General features: G+C 47.4%; 2 protein-coding genes and 1 long non-coding RNA gene across 7 annotated transcripts; 2 read left to right on the top strand and 1 right to left on the bottom strand.

Moving 5' to 3' along the window:
- Positions 1-120: 120 nt before the first annotated feature.
- Positions 121-14,554, bottom strand: lhfpl3 (LHFPL tetraspan subfamily member 3). The gene is made up of 4 exons (XM_003972766.3): positions 14,088-14,554; positions 1,322-1,552; positions 677-728; positions 121-589 (listed from the first exon to the last, which is right to left on the bottom strand). The coding sequence occupies exons 1-3, from the start codon at positions 14,515-14,517 to the stop codon at positions 706-708; spliced, it is 684 nt and encodes a 227-aa protein (XP_003972815.2). The 5' UTR covers positions 14,518-14,554; the 3' UTR covers positions 121-589; positions 677-705.
- Positions 6,776-10,432, top strand: LOC115246675 (uncharacterized). 2 transcript variants are annotated; one of them, XR_003885766.1, is made up of 3 exons: positions 6,780-7,402; positions 7,843-8,505; positions 9,649-10,432. It is a non-coding gene; the product is annotated as an uncharacterized lncRNA (long non-coding RNA). The 2 variants fall into 2 exon arrangements; XR_003885765.1 differs by lacking the exon at positions 9,649-10,432 and having other exon boundaries at positions 6,776-7,402; positions 7,843-8,397.
- orc5 (origin recognition complex, subunit 5) lies at positions 14,470-20,179 on the top strand. Of its 4 annotated transcripts, none has more exons than XM_029825708.1 (15): positions 14,470-14,598; positions 15,824-15,948; positions 16,159-16,251; positions 16,331-16,516; positions 16,778-16,852; positions 17,586-17,697; positions 17,957-18,087; positions 18,168-18,216; positions 18,484-18,574; positions 18,645-18,700; positions 18,822-18,934; positions 19,024-19,071; positions 19,141-19,251; positions 19,751-19,863; positions 19,932-20,179. In XM_029825708.1, exons 2-15 carry the CDS (start codon positions 15,835-15,837, stop codon positions 19,975-19,977), a joined length of 1,338 nt encoding a protein of 445 aa, XP_029681568.1. In that variant the 5' UTR covers positions 14,470-14,598; positions 15,824-15,834; the 3' UTR covers positions 19,978-20,179. The 4 variants fall into 4 exon arrangements, with proteins under 4 accessions (XP_029681568.1, XP_003972758.2, XP_029681567.1 ...); XM_003972709.3 differs by lacking the exon at positions 14,470-14,598 and adding an exon at positions 15,515-15,726; XM_029825707.1 differs by lacking the exon at positions 14,470-14,598 and adding an exon at positions 15,549-15,633.
- The last annotated feature ends 89 nt before the right edge of the window (positions 20,180-20,268 follow it).

Below are 20,268 nucleotides of genomic sequence, written 5' to 3'. Positions count from 1 at the left end.
TTCACCAATAATGTCGGGTCACGGTTATGGCACACGCTAATGCTGCAGTGGTGACACTTCAAAGTGAACATTTCAACGGAGACGTAAAATATCTACACAAAACTTCACATTAGCGTCTTTGATTCAGTCACAGATGTTTTTTATTACAAGAGATCCGCCATCTTCCCTTCTCTGGTGCTGTTTAAATGAAGCGTTTGGGAGTTTGTTAAGAACGATGCGACGCCTCCGTCACCTCCAGTCTGTTCAGTTCCGATTTGTGTCGGTCAAATTGTGGATAATTCGCTTTGATCTGATTCGGTTTGAGCGTCCTGCAGCTTCTGTCCTGCAGCAGTTACCACAGAATCAGGCCGTGCAGCCTGCACACACTCACTCACACACACACACACACACACACAGACGTTCAGTCTGATCACCGAGACAACACGTGTAAACACCAAAAACGAGTTTTTAAGGAATCTGAGATGAGCGAGGAGGCTACTTTAAATGTTCCTTCTCCTGCTCGCCTTCCTCCTGTGTTCTGGTCCCGCACACCGGAGCTGCATCCGCACCAGGTTGATCCCGAAGCAACGTCGTATCAAGGTAGCACCGCCTGCAGAAATGATGGGAAAATCACATGAAAGCTGTTTGTGTGTTGATTTGGAGCCACCTAGCGGTGAGGATGCAAACTGCAACTTACTTTTCTCTTAAATTGGACTTTTCCAGGCGTTATATGGCGTTATTTCCACTCTCTGTGGGGGAAAGAGAGGATTCAGCAACACTTCATCAGCGGGGTGGGGGGGGCATAATTAAATCCTGATTAACCTGATGGACGACGGTCAATTTCTTCCTCCCACATTCTATTTATTTTCAGTGCCCATCATTCACATCTGCCTCCTCTTCCTCACTGTCTCTCTGTCTTTGTCACAGTGGGTTTTGTCTCATCCCGGCTGAAAGGACATGATTCATCTGGACACTCTGGCAGTTATTGGTGTAAACAGCCATTAGTGATTCATGACTCTGTCCAGCATCCCCCAGGCGTCAATTAACCCCTGATATCGGTGTGTTCTTCCTCTCTGAAGCTCATCTTCCTCTCACTGCATCACCTTTAGCTCTATTCTCCTCTCTTTTACTCCTTCACCTGCTACTCCTTCACCTGCTCTAAAAGCTTTCAGGGAGAGTCAATGATTGGGATTTTGATGTGTTTTTTAGCATTCCTGTATATAAAAACTGAGCAGAATCAAATTTGTGCACTAAGAGACGCTCAGAGATTTGGAATTCCCCTATAAATTCCCCCTGAAGGGAAACATTTGTCATCTATAAGCACAAGTGAAACACTTCTTACTGTCTCCCAGCAGCTCCTCGGACATCAGACTGTCCTGACGGTTGCCCAGGACGAAGGCCAGGAAGGACAGGATGAGAGCGTCCATGATGCCCATGATGGCCAGGATGTAGGCCCAGCGCATCGAGCACGCCCCCAAGGTGTACTTGTCTGTCTGCTCGCCGCACATCCGCTTCACCTCGTCGCTGTCCCAGCCGTCTGGGTAGATCATGCAGCCCAGGATCAGACACGTACCTGGACGGAGAGGACACAACCCTGGGTCAGTCGCTTGACTCATGCTCTCAGAGGCTATGCTAACAGATGAAATAGGGCATAAAACCAGGTCATTAGCTCCAAGTGTGCTAATGGATAATAGTGCCAAATAACATCCCTTTATAATCCCGTCATTACCGGAGAGGGGCGGAGCTAATGTGAGACAGGTGAGCGCCGCCGCCAGGAGGCACAGAAATGCACAAATAAATCGCATAAAAAGGGAATTTGGGGAGAGCAGAGACAGAACGGAGGTGACGACGGTGTCGAAAAGATTCAGACGTGTGAGGAGAATATGTCCGACTTCATTAGCTGCGTGCTGCCTGGCCGGCAGCCACAGACGGCGAGAGGACGATGGTGTGGAACCACGTCTGCTGTTCTCATGTTCGCACTCACTCACGCAGCCAGAACCCTTTGGTCACTGACGCGTTTCCACGGCGACACGGCGGAAGTGTGAAAAGGGCTGTTGAATCACAACATGTTGAAACATTCAGGATCAGATTGAGAGGGTCCTCACAAACTTAGCAAAACAAGGCTAAGGGTCTGGTTTGAGAGACAGCTCGGCCACCAACAACCCATAATGATAACTATTGATTTTAGAGCGTGTCATAGCAACTACATTTCCCTGCAGCCTCCCTGTTCTTCAGAGTCCAGCAGCAGTTTCATCTTAACTTTATGTCTTTTTAGGAATTCCCCTTTTCATTAACTCATTAATTTATCGTACTTTCAAGACTTTGCGTTTAATTCATGGCCACAATGCGTTCTGGCAAATGTAGTCTATTCAACCCTAAAGTGGGTTGTAGCATTCAATTCCTTTTAATTCTCATTTTATGATGAAAGTGCTTCAGATCTGATTAAGTTCAGCCACTAAAGATAATTAGTGTAATTATTTATAATTACTGAAAAGGCTTAAATGCGTTCAGGATGCCTACTATCCTGGCCAGGGTCGCAGGAATCAGCAACAAATTCACAGCCGCGACCGCACCTCTCCTTTATTTAACCACATCTTCACGGTGCATTAGCGGCTTTGGTGCAGCGCGCTGCGCGCTCCCGTGTAAACAGAGCGCTCCTGCAGGGTCTTCAGCTGTAATATTAATAGAATGAGTTGCGAGCCGTCTCAAATCTCCCACAGAGCTCGACTCTGAGATGAAGAGCAGGGGATCAAAGAGACTCCGAGGTTCTTCTCTCTCTCCGAACGCCTCAAGATGTCCATCTCTGCTCCGGCTCCGCTGCGCAGAGACGCAGGTCTGTCGCAATCTCCAGGCCGTCATCGCAGGCCTTTGCATAAAGCATCTACTTTTAAATCTATTTTTCTCAGAAAAACTCGTTTTTTTTTATTTAAAAAGTCCAATCTGATTCTACCCAACCCTCAGAAGGACAAGGCGAACGTTCTTTGGCGCACAGCAGCATTGCTGCTCCAAACAGTCCTACAAATGGCTTTCAGTCGCATTCTAATGCATTAAGTCTCCTCGTTTCCTGCTTAATAAATCCCCCTCATCCCAGCATCCACGCGTTCCCAGCCCCTAAATAATGAAACAGCATTATGAAACTCAGACATTCGGAGTCTTCAAACAAGCCTCACACGTGGTGGTGGTGGTGGGGGGGGGGGGGGCAGCTGAGCAGCGTTCACGTCCACCGCTTCCAGCGATTTAGGTCGAGTGGCAAAACGCTGCTGTTTAATCAGCGAGGCGGCCCTCCAACGCTGCTGGGGGGGGGGGGGGGGTGATGAAGAGCCCTGAGAACTCTTCCCCACACAGGCAGGAGGAGCCTCCCTGCCCCTCACTCCCCCAGCCCCGCCTAATGGGGGGCTGTGATTCTCTCTCAGATTCCTCTCGGGAGACTTTAGTTGTGAGGTTGCAAAAATCTCCCAGAATTCCTCAGGAGCCCGGCTTTGATGTGGCCACAGCTGCAGCAGCCGGACGGAGCACGTGCGCAGTGAACCCTCCGTCACTTTTCCCTTTGATTCCTGTTTGCCTGAACAATCAGGAGGGAAATTCATTTTTTATTGAGACGACAAGAGAATTTGCTGGTGGAGAACGTGGTGATTGTGAACACACGCGCGCGCGCGCGCGCGCGCACACACACACCGGTTGCCGGCGACAACCAAAGGAGGAGGCGAACTAATCTGGACGCGTGTCCAATCATCACACGCGACACTGAGGCTCGTCTCACAGCTGCCGTGTTTGGGTGCAGGTGTTTGTGCCATTCCGGGAGTCGCGCTCATCACGAACGCGTTGCACATCGGCGTCGAGGTGCAGCACAGCAAATATTATTACAAGGAGTTAATTAGTGCAGAAACTGGCAGACATGGGTGCAGGAAGCCTTCTGTTTCTACCCTTCTGTCATGAGCCGTGTTGCTCCACGAGAGAGTATGTGTGTTTGCGTGTTGGTTTCGCTGCACATCTGCGGTCCAGGTTTCACAGCATCATTACGGGGACCTATGGAGACCTGGGCTAGCCGTAATATTTTAACATCTGTGCAAATGCCTGGAACACAAAAATCAATATCAAGCCCCAACAGAGATATCTTGATGTGCACCTCCTCTGCCTCATTAACACCTCTGGTATCAGGAGAACACTATCAGCTAGCTGGTGTAGCAGATTAATGCGCCGCCGCTCGCACAGATTTTTTCATCCCGCATGTTGCAGGACGCACCAGCGTGCAGAAGAAATTCCTCATAAGCAAATAAATAGTCCGCTTAAAACAGGTTTATTTCTGTAAACGGTAAATCCGTCACCTGTGGCAGAGCAGACAGGGGCTCAACATTAAGAGGATCAAATGAATAATGTCAACAGAGCTTAAAATAAATCACACACCAGAGATTACGAGGTCTTAAAAATGAGTCAAGTGGTTAAATTTCATATGGGCTCAAGGGAAATGTATGCTTTCCTTATTCAATAATTTCATTTATTGATTTATTTTTTACTATGCTGATGCCGAGGTCGCTGTTCCGTATGCACGCCGGCACAAGCAGCTGAAACAAAAGATCGTTTGCATTCATCGTGCAACCAACATCTGCTGCGGATGATAAAGATGCAAAGAGCGGAGATAATCAACACCTAGTGAGGAGAAACAAAGCAGCTGTAGCTTTAGATTAAAAGACACATATATAACAGCCTGAGAGGCGCCGCGCTGGGTTAAAATGACGCGGACACTATGGAACTGTGAGATTTTAACCTTTCCAGGGGAGATTTTGCCATCCTCACTGGAGTCTTGATGAACTAGTTGGAGGGTGGATTACTTCCTGCAATACAATAAAGTTGATTGAGGCTCAAATTTACTATCTAATGGTCTCTGAGTGGAGAGAGCAGCCCAGGCATGAGTGCTGGGTTAACTGTGAGTCCAGGAACTCAGATTGTTAGTGCGTCACCGTGTTTCAGAGGGAAGAGCTGCCATCGGTTCAAGGCAAAACACAATTTCATCATAAAAGACTGTAACACAGAGGTCGTTCAGGTCAAACAGAGTCAAAGTGCTGCTTTTGAGTCAGTGAACCATCATAGAATCTCCAAATAACGGCAAAATTGCTGCAGCGAAGCTAAAATCCAGAAACTAAAATGAGAGCCATGTTTAGCGAGTCAATTTTTAAAAACAAATTCACCATATTTAGCCATTAGTAACATTAGCTCCTGTAGCTCTGAGATAAATGAATTTATCCAACGCTATTTATATGCTTTAACATGCTTACGAGGCAATAAACTTGGTTAGCTGGACATGCTAATGGTTCCAATTTAGCTTCAGAAAGTATCCATCTATGTAAAGTCGTGCGATAAAACAAATTAGCATTAATTGAAGACGGCCTCTGTGGTCCTTTTCCAAAGCTGTGCTGCCATAACGATCCTTTTTTTAGAGACAATGTGCATAGAAGTTGTTCTTATAGCTCTCCTGGGTGGAGGCCGTGTTTTCCTCCCGTACTTTCTTTGAAATGCGAGACCCCCGTTGCTAAACGCACCCTCAGAAGTTGCATCCAAACAGAGACTTCGTGGCCCCGTTGGATGTTGCTCCGCGTCTCTCTCTCTATTTTTCCCAGGTTTTCCAGCTTTAATCACTGCTGATTTGAGCTCAAACCATGTTGAGGAGTGTGATGAGGACAGGAGCTGCCTGCTGTTCCCCCTCTGATTTCTTTGTTTACGGAGGAGTAGGCCAAGGCGCCTCACCGCCACGCTCGCCGCAGCCCCACACGATAAAATCCGATTTTTCTTTTCCCCAAGCTCTAGAGAACAGAACGGAACAGATGTTGCTCAGCAGCTGCCGGAGAACCGGAGGAACAAATCTGCCTATCCCAAAAAAACCATAAATGTTGTGTTTAGGGTCAAAGGGAAAAGACACTTTCAACATGAGGGACAAGCAGAACGGATGGGTCCGATTTGCCCAACCTTCCGTCACAATCACCAGCCGCGGTTTGGCGTTTGATCGGCTGTTTCTTGAGCGCCCTCCGTCCTCTCGCCGCCTCCCTCAGATGTGGCGACAGCGTGCTTGATGACTTCGGCGGTTCTGAATCTTTAACGCTTGTCCCCGTTTTCACTCCAAAAGCGGCTGCCTTTGAAGTCGGGCTGAGGGAATTGCTTCGCTCCATTTCAGTGACTTCTAATGGGTCTCTGATCTGCGCTGATGGTGGAGGAGAACATGTTCTCCTCTTTATTTTTCTTACTTTAAAGTCTCCGTCTTACATCCGGCACAACTGATGACTAATGATGTGAGAGGGAAATATGGAACCCTGCTGGACAGCAGGACACCCATCAGATGGATGGACGCTGGTGGAACGTGAGGCAGTTTAAGGCTGCTTTGATCTTTCTCGAGCGCTTCCCTGGGCCTGCTTTGATGTGGTGAGAAAATTCTCTTTTCCAGCTAATTGTCATGCTGCTCCAAAGCTTGGCTAAGGTTTCGACCTGAAGCAGGGCTGGTCTCCAGGGGGCAGCAGATCCATTAAGGCACCTTGAAACCCCACGAGGCGCGTCGACGTTCGTGCACATTCGGCCCCAAGAGCGTTTCCATAGCGAACTCTATCTCTAGCTGCCTGAGAACATCAGCAGTGCGAGACACATTTAGAGTCCACACTCCTGATCCGTAACCTTTGGAGAACGGAGACTGTCAACAAACCCCAGAATGGAAAAAACACCTGGGAAAAACACGTCACTCAGCGATTAGAGAACCTCCGGCAAGGACTGTTCTTCAACCGGTTCCTCCCTGTAGTCCTGAGAACCTCCACAGGGAATCAAATGCATCAGTCTGAGAGGAGAGGAAAGCCAGCAGGAGCGGACGGATTCATGGGCGGGTTTCAACAGGCCGTCTCCAGCCTCCTCACGGAGGAATCTAGTGTGGATGCCGTCCTTATCGAGGCTGAAGCTGTCAAACATTTTCCTGTCCTGAGGACACTTGTGCATCATTCGGACTTATGGAGACAATCAGAGCAACATCAAAGCATCGCTTTCATCCTGGCTACAAATTTGAAAGTAGTTTGCACTTTTACCTGAACCCTTTTTACGACAACCATAAAACAGGAGGGACGGAGGGGCAGTTTGCTGTTGGGAGGTCTGCGATCCACACATTCATATCAGTAGATATGAACCTGCAGTTAAAAACCTCCAGAGAAGCATTTTCATACCATCTCGCAAATTCCTCAAAATCGCAAGGCATTGATTTACACGTGACCTCCTGTCCGAGGCTTTTTTAGATGGGTCACGGTGTCCTTGCATGGCCGCCTAAATGGTCCGTCTGTCTCCTCCATCCTGGCCCCAGGGATCAGCATCCCCGCCCCCTCCGGATGGGATGTCTGCCCAGTCTGGAGAAATGTTCATCCACAGTGAATGCATCAACTAGCAGCACGACACATTATAGGTGGGAGGGGTTCAATGTATTCTCTCTGTCTTTGTGGTTCCAATAAGTGTGGATTTAATGTGACATTTACCTGTGGACAACGATAAGATATGATTGAATTTGTTTTTGTAATTAAGTTATATCAGGGTCTAATTGGCCATCAGAGGCAGGATCGTCCACTTTTCCTGCCAAAAATGGCAAAATCTATAGATTTTAGACTTTTAGACTCGTGATAATCAGGAACTCGGATGTTTTAGGCTGCGGAGAGACTTATTTTGTGAATTTTACTGGGTCCAGATTCCTGGTTTCTGCAGGACTTATGAAAATTGAGGGGACCGATGAATTAAAAACAACTCCACTAACTGACAGATGGTTAAATTTCCCCCCAGATGCAACAGAACAATTCCTGTATTCATCATCTCCTCTTCTGTGAATAATGAGTTCTTCTCATTCTTCATCAGACTCGGGAGGCAGCAGGAAACACAGACGTGTTGTTTTCTCCTCTGGGACGAGCTCCTGCTCCTCGAGACGCTCGCGTTCCCCCGCCGGGGGATTTGTACTGATCCTTCGCTCTGTGGTGAGCAGGCTTTTTACTGGCGCTCCCTCTGGGATGCATTGAAAGGGATAAGGCAGCAGATTGGGAACCAAAGTGCTGCCGAAGCTAACCTAGCAGCGAAGATTACCGCAAAGGGTCGTCGACTCTAGAGCTGCCAATCACGTCTCTTTGGTGCTCTATTTTCTGTCCAAATCCCGTGCTGTTAGCGCTCCTGCTGCTCGGTAACTCGCACCTGCTTAGGAGCTCTACGCCCTGGAGAGACTCCAGGAAGGACTTCGTTATCTCCACATCAGCGTCAACGACGTCCCTCTCCGAGTCCCCCGGCTGCCGAATGGACACTTCCCGTCATCGTCCCACCAATTTACGAGGCGGCAGGGACTCTGGAAAATGCCAGCGGACCTTGAAAGCGGTCTCGTTTCTGTCTCTGGCCTCAGCGAAAACATGAAAGCCCCAGATCTCATGAAAGATTCATGGGGCCTACTTCTGGCAACCGCTGCAGAAAATCACAGCAGCCTCGCAGACAGAAGCGTCGCTGTTGAGGAAGCTCGATGCTCCGCGCGAGCAAATTGTGGGTGTAATTAAATGTTCAAGTTGTAGAGTTTTTAATAACAACGGCAGAATTTCGCACTTTAATCTCTTTGCGCCAAAGCACCGCCTCAGTTATCCAGAACTGTGCAATGAATGCACAATTTGGTGTTAAATAGAGCCCCTAAAATATAGACAATGCAATACGTTAGTGCCGCTCAGCTGACTGAAGCATTCCTTTACTAGTCCTCTTTATCTGTCAATCGCTGTCAAGGTGGATGAACTGGAAATAAGGGCCAAATGCAAGTCGGAAGTTGGGCAAACTGTTAGCACTCACTGAAACGTGGCTCAGAGAAGCGGAGAGGGACCAAGACCTTGCTATTAGTGGGTTCAGCACGACAGGTCCCCAGAGATTACAGGGAAGAGCCGGGGGAAGTGGGGGGGGTTGGTCAGTCAGAGTTTCTGTAACACCGTTGTGTTCTGGGGAAGGTTACATTTACACTCATCCGTTTGGAGGATAGCGTCTCATCTCTCCAGGCTTGCTTTGGCCTCGATGATTGGGACTAGTTCTATGGCAACCACAGTGATGTGTTCTTTGTAGGAGAGGCTGGCGGCCCATCGCGCTCCCAACATGGTCACATCCTGTCCTCGTAGTTAACCTTCAGGCCGTTGCCTCAACGGTGACGCTAAATATTACATCGCATCTCCTGTTAGACTTCTAAGCCGGGATGGCGGTTGTCATGTTGCCTGTTCGCTATCTGATGCTACATCAATGCTCCACGCTCCAACAACTGCATAAAATGGTGTAAATGTATAAAATACGACTAGCTAATGTTCAGGAGGAGGACAGAGGCTTTTGCTTTTGAATCATTCCATTTCCAGATGTCAAAAATAAGCTGAGACATTTAATCGCAAGCTAATTTTCATGGCTTTATTATTAGTTTCCACAGTCATAAGACATTTTAAATGACTTTTTTTAAAGCTAATAAATGGAATGCAAAATCATCAGCATAGGCCACCTTGTGATGCTAAAGTGAGCTTGTTGGATAGCCATCCCTCTCTACATGAATCTGACTTTCCGCTCTGGAATTACGATCTGAAGGCTCTCGATGTCTCTTCAATTTGGCTGCGAGGCTCTTCTGCGTTGCCCCGTCTCACATAATCTGTCTTTCACTGTTCATTTCAGGTCCTAACCACTCTGCAATCAAGACTGTCACTCACACTTAAGGCTCTAACTACCTTCGCCATTCCCCAATCAGACACAGTCGCACTTTACCGCCGGCCTGCTGGTCCGTCAGAGCCCGGCTAATTTTCAACTCCTCGTCAACTGCAATTATCAACAGGTTTCAGCAGCAGATGAACGTGACCTTGATAGCATCAGAGCAGTTTCTCCGTATTTGCCCTCGTTAACAGCAATTTTATGCGAATGAGTCCATAAACATCCTTCTGCTCCGATTATGACACTTTGTATACTTCCGCTCACCCTAACAAGTGACCAAAAAACTAACTTCTGAACTCAACTACCACATTTCTTGCACCTGGAATACAAACTGACAAAGCTGCGAGCATCATAAACGCTATTCTCGCTTAGCAGGGTGGCTGAAATATCAGCTGAATGCTAATATAAGCAGCAATGTGGTCTGATTTAATAATAGAAAGTTTGGGAAATGAATCACGGTGATATTAGCAGTTAGCAGCTATGCTTGAGCAAATTTTCTCAGTTTATTTCTTCTAATGCTGCTTCTAAAACAGCTAACAGAGCAATAATGTAACATGCAGTGAATGTAACAAATGTTAGTATGGCAATGTGATAAAATATGGTTGTTATCCATCAACCTAAGGGAGAAAAATGCTGCAGTTTAGCGCTCACGTCAAACCATCGGAGGCCTGGAAATCCTCCAAAGCAAAGCCTTTTCTATGGCGACTACGGAACGGCTAATGTTTCCCAGGAAATCGTCAGTGCAAATGAATGTTTCTCTCCTCTCCACCGGATCCTCTGCCCCATAAAAAAACGCCCTCTGTGACATCTTTGCATCGTATTTATCTTTGAGATGACAGCTATAGGAAGTGGATCGCTGATCATCCATCTGAGTCATTAAAATTCACTTTTTAAGCATTTATGAATGTGATTTTCATGATAGTGTCTTATCATTTATTGCCTTATATGTTTAGAATTCCAAAGCTATATGCCTCTAACATTGAGATCTTTAAAAATGGCTTTGAACTTCAAAGCCATTTTTAGACTGGCCAGTCACAATGGGGATTTATGAGGAGTTACCAGTTACGTAACTGGAAGCGTCTAATGATCACATGTTGCTCGACCGTCCCTTTAAAATCCTCATTAGTTAAAGGAGGTGATCCTTTTCTTAATCCTCGGCCCCGGAATTAGGCTGTAGTGGAGATCCGAGCCTTTCAGCTGACTCGGCTGGCTCTTCCTTCAGTCTGCATCGACTGGTTTGAAAATCATCCTCCCTCCTGCCTTAGCTTAAAAAAAAGAAGGCTGCTTTTCTCTTCTGCACGGCAGAGAGCCAGCAGGGAACCAGCTGAGCACTTTTGGAGAGAGGGAACAAACAGAAAGAGTGTTTCATTAAAAACCCTCAGGTGCTGGCATCGCTTGGATTTTTGCTGCTAATAGCTTCCATGTGTGTGTGTGTGTGTGTGTGTGCGTGTGTGTGTGTGTGTGTGTGTCTCATGTTGCGTCACTGTAAATCCTTTCAGACTTGTCCGTTTTTTCAGTGAACAAGTAAAAAAGTCACGAAAATACAGGATGTTGTGTTAGCTGCTCCCCCTAAAACACTCCCGGACTCACGTCCGTGCGTCTTTTTTCTTACATCAACGATCTGCTTTGATCAACAAAGCAGATCGTCTGATTAACGTCTGATTTCTGTAGGACGATGCCAAATTTGTTGTAGCTCCGAATGGAGTCCTCCTAGGTCACGGGGCAGGACAGTACACCAGCGCTTTCTTGCTGAGTGTGCACGAACGCACACGCTAACATGGATAGCCGCGGTTATTTGGGCTAAACTCCAGCGTAGATTATGCTGCCTAATAAAACTTGAGGACACAAAAATTCATGTTGTGCTGGGGACAGAAATAGCACACACACCCTGTTAGCATCTTCGCCTCGCATTCTTTATCCTCCTCCCCCTCACATGCGGCATATCCTTCCCCAGACACGGCGATAAGCATCAAGCTCGGCTCTGCTATCTGAAGAGGTGTAAAATTGAATAACCGCCGGCGCAGCGGGCTTTCATATGTAATAATATCAGTCGGTTAGCTTTATCAAACGTGTTATCAGGAAAACAGAGGGCCTGTGTTCCCTCCTGCAGATGTCCCCTGACATCCTGAGGAGCAACATTTGGATCAATAAACCTCCAGCTACCAAATGGAGCTTTTATTTCTGGCCCAGAACGTCGGGCTATTGGCAGGCAGAGAGCACCATGAGAGGCACCACTTACTGCACATGGAGCGGCCGGTCAGAGGACCAGGACCCGGGCCGAGCTTTGGAAGCTCTTCAGCTTCGCCCGCTGCTGATTCTATGGATTTGTGGCTCTACAGCCTCTGAAAAAGGGCATCTGTTCGTGCCGTGGCAAAGTTGCTGCGTGTTTGTGTTTACATGGAGGGGGACCAGATGGCCGTCAGAGCTCTGGAGAGCGCCCAGGTTATCGAGCGCCAATGAGCAGCAGCGGGGTCGTTCTAACCTCAGCTGCCCCAGCATCACGGATGCTTTATGATAGCGTTATCAGTGTCCCCGCATCGACAAGTTTGTGAGCACGGCTTCATCACGTGCCCCGGAAAAATGGTGTCACGCCACGCTTTATCCACCTGGTCCCAACCTGGAGGTCGATTCTCCTTAATTCAACACAAATCTGTAGATTTTTTCGAGGTTGTGAATTCTCTTGGTCTGGACTGGAAGTGCTCATCAGACATTCGGGACGCGTCTCGGCGCCGAGCTGACTTTTAAACCACATCACAGCCGTCCGTTAACCCCGGGAATGACACCTGACACGGTGGGTGTTTTCACAATCTTGGTGGGATTTGAGCGAGAGAGGCAGAGATTAAGGGAGAGAGCGAGCGAGACGGGCAGTTAACTCACGGGCGAGATGGATGGTTCAAAATTCGTTTGGCAAGGAGAGAGAGGTGTCCCCGTGGCTTTTATCACCATAAGAAGTGAGCCTGCGGGGTTAGGGTCAGTGCCTGCAGGTTCTTGCCTCCCACAGGGGCCTCTTTCATGGATTTGGACATTTATATTCTTGATTTTAGGTGAATTTATTTTGAGTGTTGTTTGAACGTTTATTCACTTTGAGTAGCCAAGGCCTCCTTTTATTTATACTTTAACAAGTGCCCCTACATGGAACAATGATTGCTGAAAAAAAAAAAAAATTTGAAATTTCAGACTGACTAACCTGGTGCATCGTGGGTAATGTAGTCCATCAATTTAGGGACAAACTGGTAATAGGAGCTGCTAACAGGTCACAGTTCAAAAGGCTACCATTTGAACATTTTTTGTACACATTTTAAGTAAACTTTTTACATGTAAAATTGTTGTATTACATACAATATACAATAATTACTATACCAAGAAACAGCTGTCCAATGTCTCTACTCAGGTAAAAAGAAAGAGTCCAAAAGAGTTAATATCTCAATAATAGTTGTCAGTTATAGGAGTGTACACATTCTGAATGACTAAAAATGCTTCTGAGGGCAACAACCAACACTCGCAATGAGCTTAAAATACACATAAACATATTTTAGAGACTTTTTTAAGTTATTAAAACAATATTATGTGTGTGAATATCTTCATATCTTTTAAAATCTGAGATGTTTTGGTCATCTTATAGCTGCTTTAGCTTATTGAAACATACATGTGTTTGCAGATGACACCACATCCTCAACAAGAATGCACTAAGGAGGTGTAAAGCATTTTGGGTAATGTAGACATATAAAATGAAGGGAAAGATGATTTGTTTCCTGCTATTTGCTGTTATGGTGTCATTTCTTTGATGTTTGCTTTATAAGGCTAATAACATAAATGAGGGGGGAACAGTATGACAAAACTAAAAAAGGTGAAGTAAAAATACATTTTTCTGATAGTAAAGAGAAAATTCTGTAACCCTTCTAAAGGTCATATAGCTCATTTCTAAAGTCTGGGCTGATGAATTAAGCTGAGCTGCACTTGATATTCCAACTGTTAAATCTGGAAGGACATGAACAACTTGGCAGAAATTCTCCAACCGCTCCAGCAAGCAGGCTGGAAACCTGACAAAAAATAAGTAAAGAAATAAAATAGGCACAATCTGCCCGTTTTTAAGGAGTATTTGACTTGGTTTACTCCGACTCTGCTCCTAAACAGACTTACCTGTTTCTGAGCGGCTTTGTGATACGATGATTGCTCTTATTGGCTGATTAGTAACAGTGTTGTTGATGTGTCAAACATTGAACCAAATAAGCAGGTAGATGTCATTTTTCTTTAACGATTTCTTTTCTTTTGTTTTTTGTTTTAGTACAAACTGACCACGGAGCCTGTACATCAATCTACACTCGGTGAATCAATATAAGGGGAAAGTGAATTGTGGATTGTAACGGCAGGAAAACGATGTGGGTCCGGTGCGGACAGTCTCCTACCTGCTGCCAGCTGCATCCACCCGCAGATCTTGTACACCGTCCCGGTGCTGCAGAAGAAGAAGAGGGCGAAGCAGCCGATGCAGGTGAGGACCAGCACCATGGACATGCCGATGAAGAAGGAGGCGGCCTTGAACGCACTGGACGGGATGGCGCTGAACTCGGTGAAGCTGCCCTGACAGGTCAAGTCCCGGGACAGCCCGTTCCCGATGCAGTAGTGGAACAGACCGAAGTAGCCCGCCTGCGGAGTGTCCGCTCCGTCCCCGATCCAGTAGGGCTGTATGAAGCACACCACGTTGACGATTGCGAAGAGGATGGTGAAGATGGCCCAGAGGACGCCGATGGCGCGGGAGTTGCGCACGTAGTTGGTCTGATAGATCTTGGCAGCCTCGGAGGCGGGGAGCATGGTCGTGCTGGGGGCCCCGGGGATCATCCTCCGGGTTAAAGGGGTTCTGCGCGGTCCTCCGGAACGATGATCCTGCCCTCGAACTCACATCTGGCGCATCTGATCCGAGTAAGGCACCGCTCCGTGCTGCAGAACTTCGGACAGGTCGCACCCTTTGGTTTTTATCTGTGTTTTATTCTTCGTGGCTGCGGAGTCACAGAACCTGTGCTCCGGCATCCATGGCACGGTCGGAATTTCTGCTCTTCTGCTGTTTTCCTCCGATTCTCATCACCAAAACGAAGCGTGCGCGTCGGAGCAAACGCTTCAGAACCTCTTTTCCGAATGCAGAGAAATCACATTTCTGCACTCTGTTCACTTGGACATTCCGCGCTCAAGCTTCGGTTCTGTCATCCAGATCTGGCTCAAACGGTTCGTCCGTGACGCCTCGACGCCGAACTGACCGCAGCTCAGATCCGATTGAAGCAGACTGGGAGGATAGGCCTGGTTATTATCGGCCAACCCACAGCCCTTAATCCGAGGCTGACGTATTATACCGGCAGCTTCACACTCGTGAATTCTTAAACAGACATTCTACAATGATTTCGAGTGAGGGAATATGTGCCAGCAGCTGGATGCAGGAAACTGTAATGAAAGATTATTCACACTACCAACACAGCAGCAGCAATAATGAACTGTTTAAGGGCAGGTTTGTAATATAGAACTGTAATAAAACCATAATAAATCTGGCATAGGGCCGCGGTGACTATATTCAGCCTTAATTATACTCTTACGGTCGTCATTATTGGCTTTTGGATTCTGTTGTCTTGTGGATTAGACAAAAACAAACACAATAACAATCATTCCGACTGATTGAATTAAAGTCCATTTTACTAAAAATCGCCTGACAAAATTCGGTCGAAAACTAACAAAAATTAGGTATACTTTACCAAAATCACAGATTTTCGTGTATCAAACAATCTTTCTATTTTAAACTACGTTACCCATAAGCCTCTGATTCCATACGTGACTTCTGATTGGCTGCTGTTAATAAGCGTCATTTGACGTAATCTGAAGGCGCGCGGGAAAGCTTTAAGACATCTCGTTTGACTGTTTCCTTGTTTACTTTTTATTCTTTTCGCTTCGTTTGGACACACGTTTACAAAAGTATGGATCTTCCTATACGCGTCGCTTTTATTTCCAGCCAATAACTATTTTTTAAAATCTTACTCAACGTTTCATTTCGTTTTTGAGGCCGACGTAAGTTTTCGTGAGAGTGTGGCATCCTAAGCTAACCGGTTGTTCCTTTATCCGCACGTCCAGATGTGTTCAGAGCGGAATGTGTGTGTTGTTGTAGACGGTGTGAGGATGACGGCGGTGTTACAGCAGCCAGGCTATGATGAAGAGAGGCTCCGGCAGGCAGCAGAGCAGCTGCCCAGCAGAGAGGTCCAGGCGGGGATGCTGCTGTCGCTGATGGGAGAGGTGGGTGTGCTGATGTAGGAGATGTTGCAAGCGTTGACCTCCAACTACGTAGAATAATCTTGCTACTCTACAATGTTGTTTTAGGGTATTATCACTCTTCCCCGAGGGAAATTTAAGCTCCATTCTTGATACCGATCTTCATTTTCAGCCATGAGATGAGAGCTTGTTTGTTTTTGTGAGTGTAACTGGTGCTGTGTTTTGCCCCTGTAGCCTGACCAGTACAGCTACCCCTCCATCTTCATCTATGGCCATCAGGCGTCAGGCAAGAGTTACGTGATGCAGGTTTTGCTGAGGGAACTTGAGGTGAGAGCTGGACCTGATACGTAGAGAATGGATCCTCAGAAAAAGCGAGTGTGCGTCATCCTTTCTCTTTCCCCTTAAGTTGCCTCATGCCGCCGTCAGCTGCGTGGAATGCGTGTCCGCTGCGTTGCTTTTTGAGCACGTGCTGCGGTCCTTCTTTGGTGACGACGCGGCCTCTCGGCTCCCCCGCAGTCCCTCCCTGTCCGACTTTGTGCGCGTCTACAGGCAGCAGTGCTCCCAGTCTCCTGCCAAGCAGACGCGATACATCGTGAGTGCACCGACCTGAGATCAGCCCTGGCGCGCCATGTCAAATATAGGCCCCGACGTCAAGATTACTACGCCGACGTGATCCTGTTGATATTATTAGCAGTGATAAGTTATGTAATTGGGTGCTGGACAGATGTGTTAACCTGAAGAGAGTCCAAATTTAAAGCCAGCACGGGAAATTGTTTCCACAATTGTGAACCACTGCAAAGCTTTTCTGCTGAATGTGGCTGTTGCACAAGAATGAAGACAAAATGTATTTCAGGTGATGGAAAAAGCCGAACTTCTGAGAGATGCCGATGCCAACATCCTCCCTGCTTTCCTCCGCCTTCAGGAGCTGGTGAGACAGTGCAGCAGCCCCTTTGCATTTGTTATCGAGCTCTGTTGTTCCTTTTTGCTCTGCGTGGATGATAAAGAGGAAGCAGAAGAGCCGTTCTGGTAATGAACGACCTTCAGCCGAGCGTGTGGATCTCGGGGGACAGCCGGGCACGGCACTGAAACTAAAGCCACAAGACAGTGCGAGACGTTGAGAGGATGTGTGTTTTATTTAAACGAAAGCTGGTGTTTGGGGGATGTTGAAGAATCGGCCATCTCGGCATCGGGCCCCTTCAACGCCGTCTAATGGGGATTATGAAGTGATAATTAGAGTGCAGCTTGACTGGCACATGAAGAATAATGGGCTCGTGGAGGACTGTTGTGCCTGTAATCTCCATTATTATGATCCCTGATTACTGTCCGGAGTGTATTTTTTCAGAGTAAAATGGGCGTTGCCGTCGGTCTGCCCCCTCTCGCTACATCCTACATCCAATTATGTGATTTATTGAGTTTTTCTGTTGTCGGCTGAATATATTGCTGTAAACAACAGTTATGTTGAGATTGTTTGGCACCAGTTTGATGGTGATTAACTTAAATTTAACTCAGATGAGTGGCAATTTAAAAAAAAAAAAAAAGGGCGACTGCAGGTACCTGTTAAGTCTCTCCAGGATTAATTAACCAATCCTGCGATCAAACCGCTGCAGCAGCCTCTTTGTTTAAGGACGTCATCAACGCTGTCACACATCTGGCGTCTGCAGGTGGAGGACAACATCACCGTCATCCTCCTCAGTGAGATCGTCTGGGACAAGTTCCGGCCCAACACCGGCTGTTTAGAGCCCCTTCTGCTCCATTTCCCCGACTACAGCAAAGGTAGGATGGCGGCGCCTGCTGCGCCAGCCGCGGGCCTCCAGACTGATTCCCAGCTCGCCGCGTGCATGTTAGCGCCGCGTATTTTGCAGGTGCGCCGCGAGATGTGCGATTTTGTACCTGTGATTTTGTTCCGACACCTTCGGAAGGGAGAGAAATTCATACTTGATCACCACAGAAGTGGCTCCGGAGAATTTAGACTAGTTTAGACAGTTTTTTTAATCAACTTTTTTAATCGTGATTGTGTTTATTTTGCGTGTAGGTGAGCTGCATCAGATCTTATCCCGGGACAGACATCCTTCCTACTCAGCAGAGCTTTACTCCTCCTACATCAACATCCTGCTGGGAGTCTTTTACTCCGTCTGTCGTGACCTCAGAGAGCTGCGTCACCTGGTCAGAAGCTTAAATCTCTCGGCCCCTCGTTACCGTCCCCGCGTGACTAACGACCTCTTTCCCCCTTCTTCCATTTCAAGGCGGCGCTCAACTTCTCAAAGTTCTGCGAGCCGCTGTTGGAAGGAAGAGGTAAATTATGAAACGGGTGCATTCGTTCATCTGACAGCTGATCAAATTTTAAAAGTGCCCCTTTTTTGCGGGAGGATCTGTCAAACGAGTTCAGGAAATCAAAGAGAAAGTTTTTAAACGGCACCGACGTGTCCTCACCACCACTTTCACGGCTGTTGTTTCATGATTTAGACCTTAATTACTTGTCTGCCGCTGCCTCGGGGTCTCATCCTGTCTTCTATTGTTCCACTTTCTCTTCCTGCTTTTTCCCCCCGGGCGGGTCTGCAGCCAAAGAGACGGACACGCACAAACTGTGGAGGAACATCGAGCCTCATCTGAAAAGAGCCATGCAGACCGTCTACCTGCGCGAAGTGTCCAGGTTTGACCCGTCTCACCTCAGTTGTCCGACCAGCTGCTGTTTTCTCATCATTCCCCCCCCCCCCCATCAGTCTCCAGTGGGAGCAGATGCAGCAAATGGAGGAGAAGGAGTGCGGAGCGTTGAGAGGTACGGACGCACTCTCGGTCCCCGTCGCCCTCGGTGACGTACGTGACAGATGTTCCATGGCTAACTGGGAGCGCTGATGCTGTGCAGCTGATCACCAGTGGTGCGTTTCTCTTCCTTTCAGGTTTATCTGCTCACACTCACATCGAACTGCCTTATTACTCCAAGTTCCTGTTGATCGCTGCTTATCTGGCCTCCTACAACCCTGCACGCACGGACAAACGCTTCTTCGTAAAGGTGTGAGGAGAGTTCGTGGTTATTATTGACACTCCCTGGGTTATGGTGGCCGTGGGATTCGTGAACAACCTCGGCTTTTGTCCCCACAGCACCACGGTAAAATAAGGAAAACTAACTTCTTGAAGAAAAATGAAAAGGTAAAGCAAAGCCACACCTGCGATGATGTTTGAGATTATGAGTTCTAATTCAACCTGTCGCTGGTTCAGACGAGTAACCACCTCCTGGGGCCAAAGCCTTTCCCTCTGGACCGCCTGCTCGCCATTTTCTACAGCGTGGTGGACAGCAGAGTGGCCCCCTCTGCCAGCATCTTCTCTCAGGTCCGGTGCAACGACAGATGTTGAATATTTATGTCTTCAGTCTCTCAGGTCGCTACACTTTGTTTTTGACATGAGATGCCTTCAGTGTCCTGTCCGATAATCGTAAAAAATGACCTCTGCCGAGGAGGTTGAGTGGTTAACCTGTGTCTGTAGTCTCCCTGTGGATGTAGAGCCTTCTCTTATCTACTGTACCACTTCCTGGGTTATATTTAGAGCTGCTGTGTTTCTGTACAAAACCATTTGAATTATTTAATTTCTTCCCTCATTTGCCACACAAGAAAATGGAACATACACTCTACAACAAGCAGTTGAAATGTTTCACATGTTTTGGTTTTTTTTTAGTGCAAGTGGCCCAGTTTAAAGTTGAAACAGACGTGACCGAAGCTTCGCCCAGTTTTTGACCCATATGGTCACGAGTGTTTATTATAAAACCAGGCCCGACCCCATTTGTGCTTCGGGCTCCGATGGTTGAACACACCTCCGTCCTCTCTCCATTTAGATCTCCTCTCTGGTGACCCTGCAGCTCTTGACTAAGGTCAGCCATGACGACCAGCTCGATGCCCCGAAATACAAATGTTCCGTTTCCATGGACTTCATCTGTGCCATCTCCAGGTGTGTGGAGCAAACGCCGCCGGGATCAACCGCCAGACTTTTCACTGACAGTCCTTCTTGTCTTTCAGGACGGTGAATTTCGATATTATCAAGTACTTGTACGACTTCCTGTGAGGGGATGAGGAAGAGGAGGAGAGGCCGTGACAGTAAGGCGGACTGACATTTGCAGGAAACGCTCATTCCTGCGCGACACGCTCCACTGCCCCCTAGTGGTGACAGACGCACCTACTGTTGACGGGAGCTGTGAATATTGATGAATGGTTTGTGTAAAATAAATGGCACCTTGCCAGAAATGGTGTTTGATCACCTTTCTATATGGAATGTGTCCTGTTTTGAGAAATAGCCGTAGTGTTTCTGACTAGAGTGATCTTGGCATCATGCAGGTGACTCATCTCTCCGCTCCGA

This window comes from Takifugu rubripes, chromosome 18, assembly GCF_901000725.2.
Source record: "Takifugu rubripes chromosome 18, fTakRub1.2, whole genome shotgun sequence".
NCBI lineage: Eukaryota > Metazoa > Chordata > Actinopteri > Tetraodontiformes > Tetraodontidae > Takifugu > Takifugu rubripes.
Note: the sequence above shows the minus strand (reverse complement) of the source record. Positions and strands in the feature narration are given on the sequence as shown.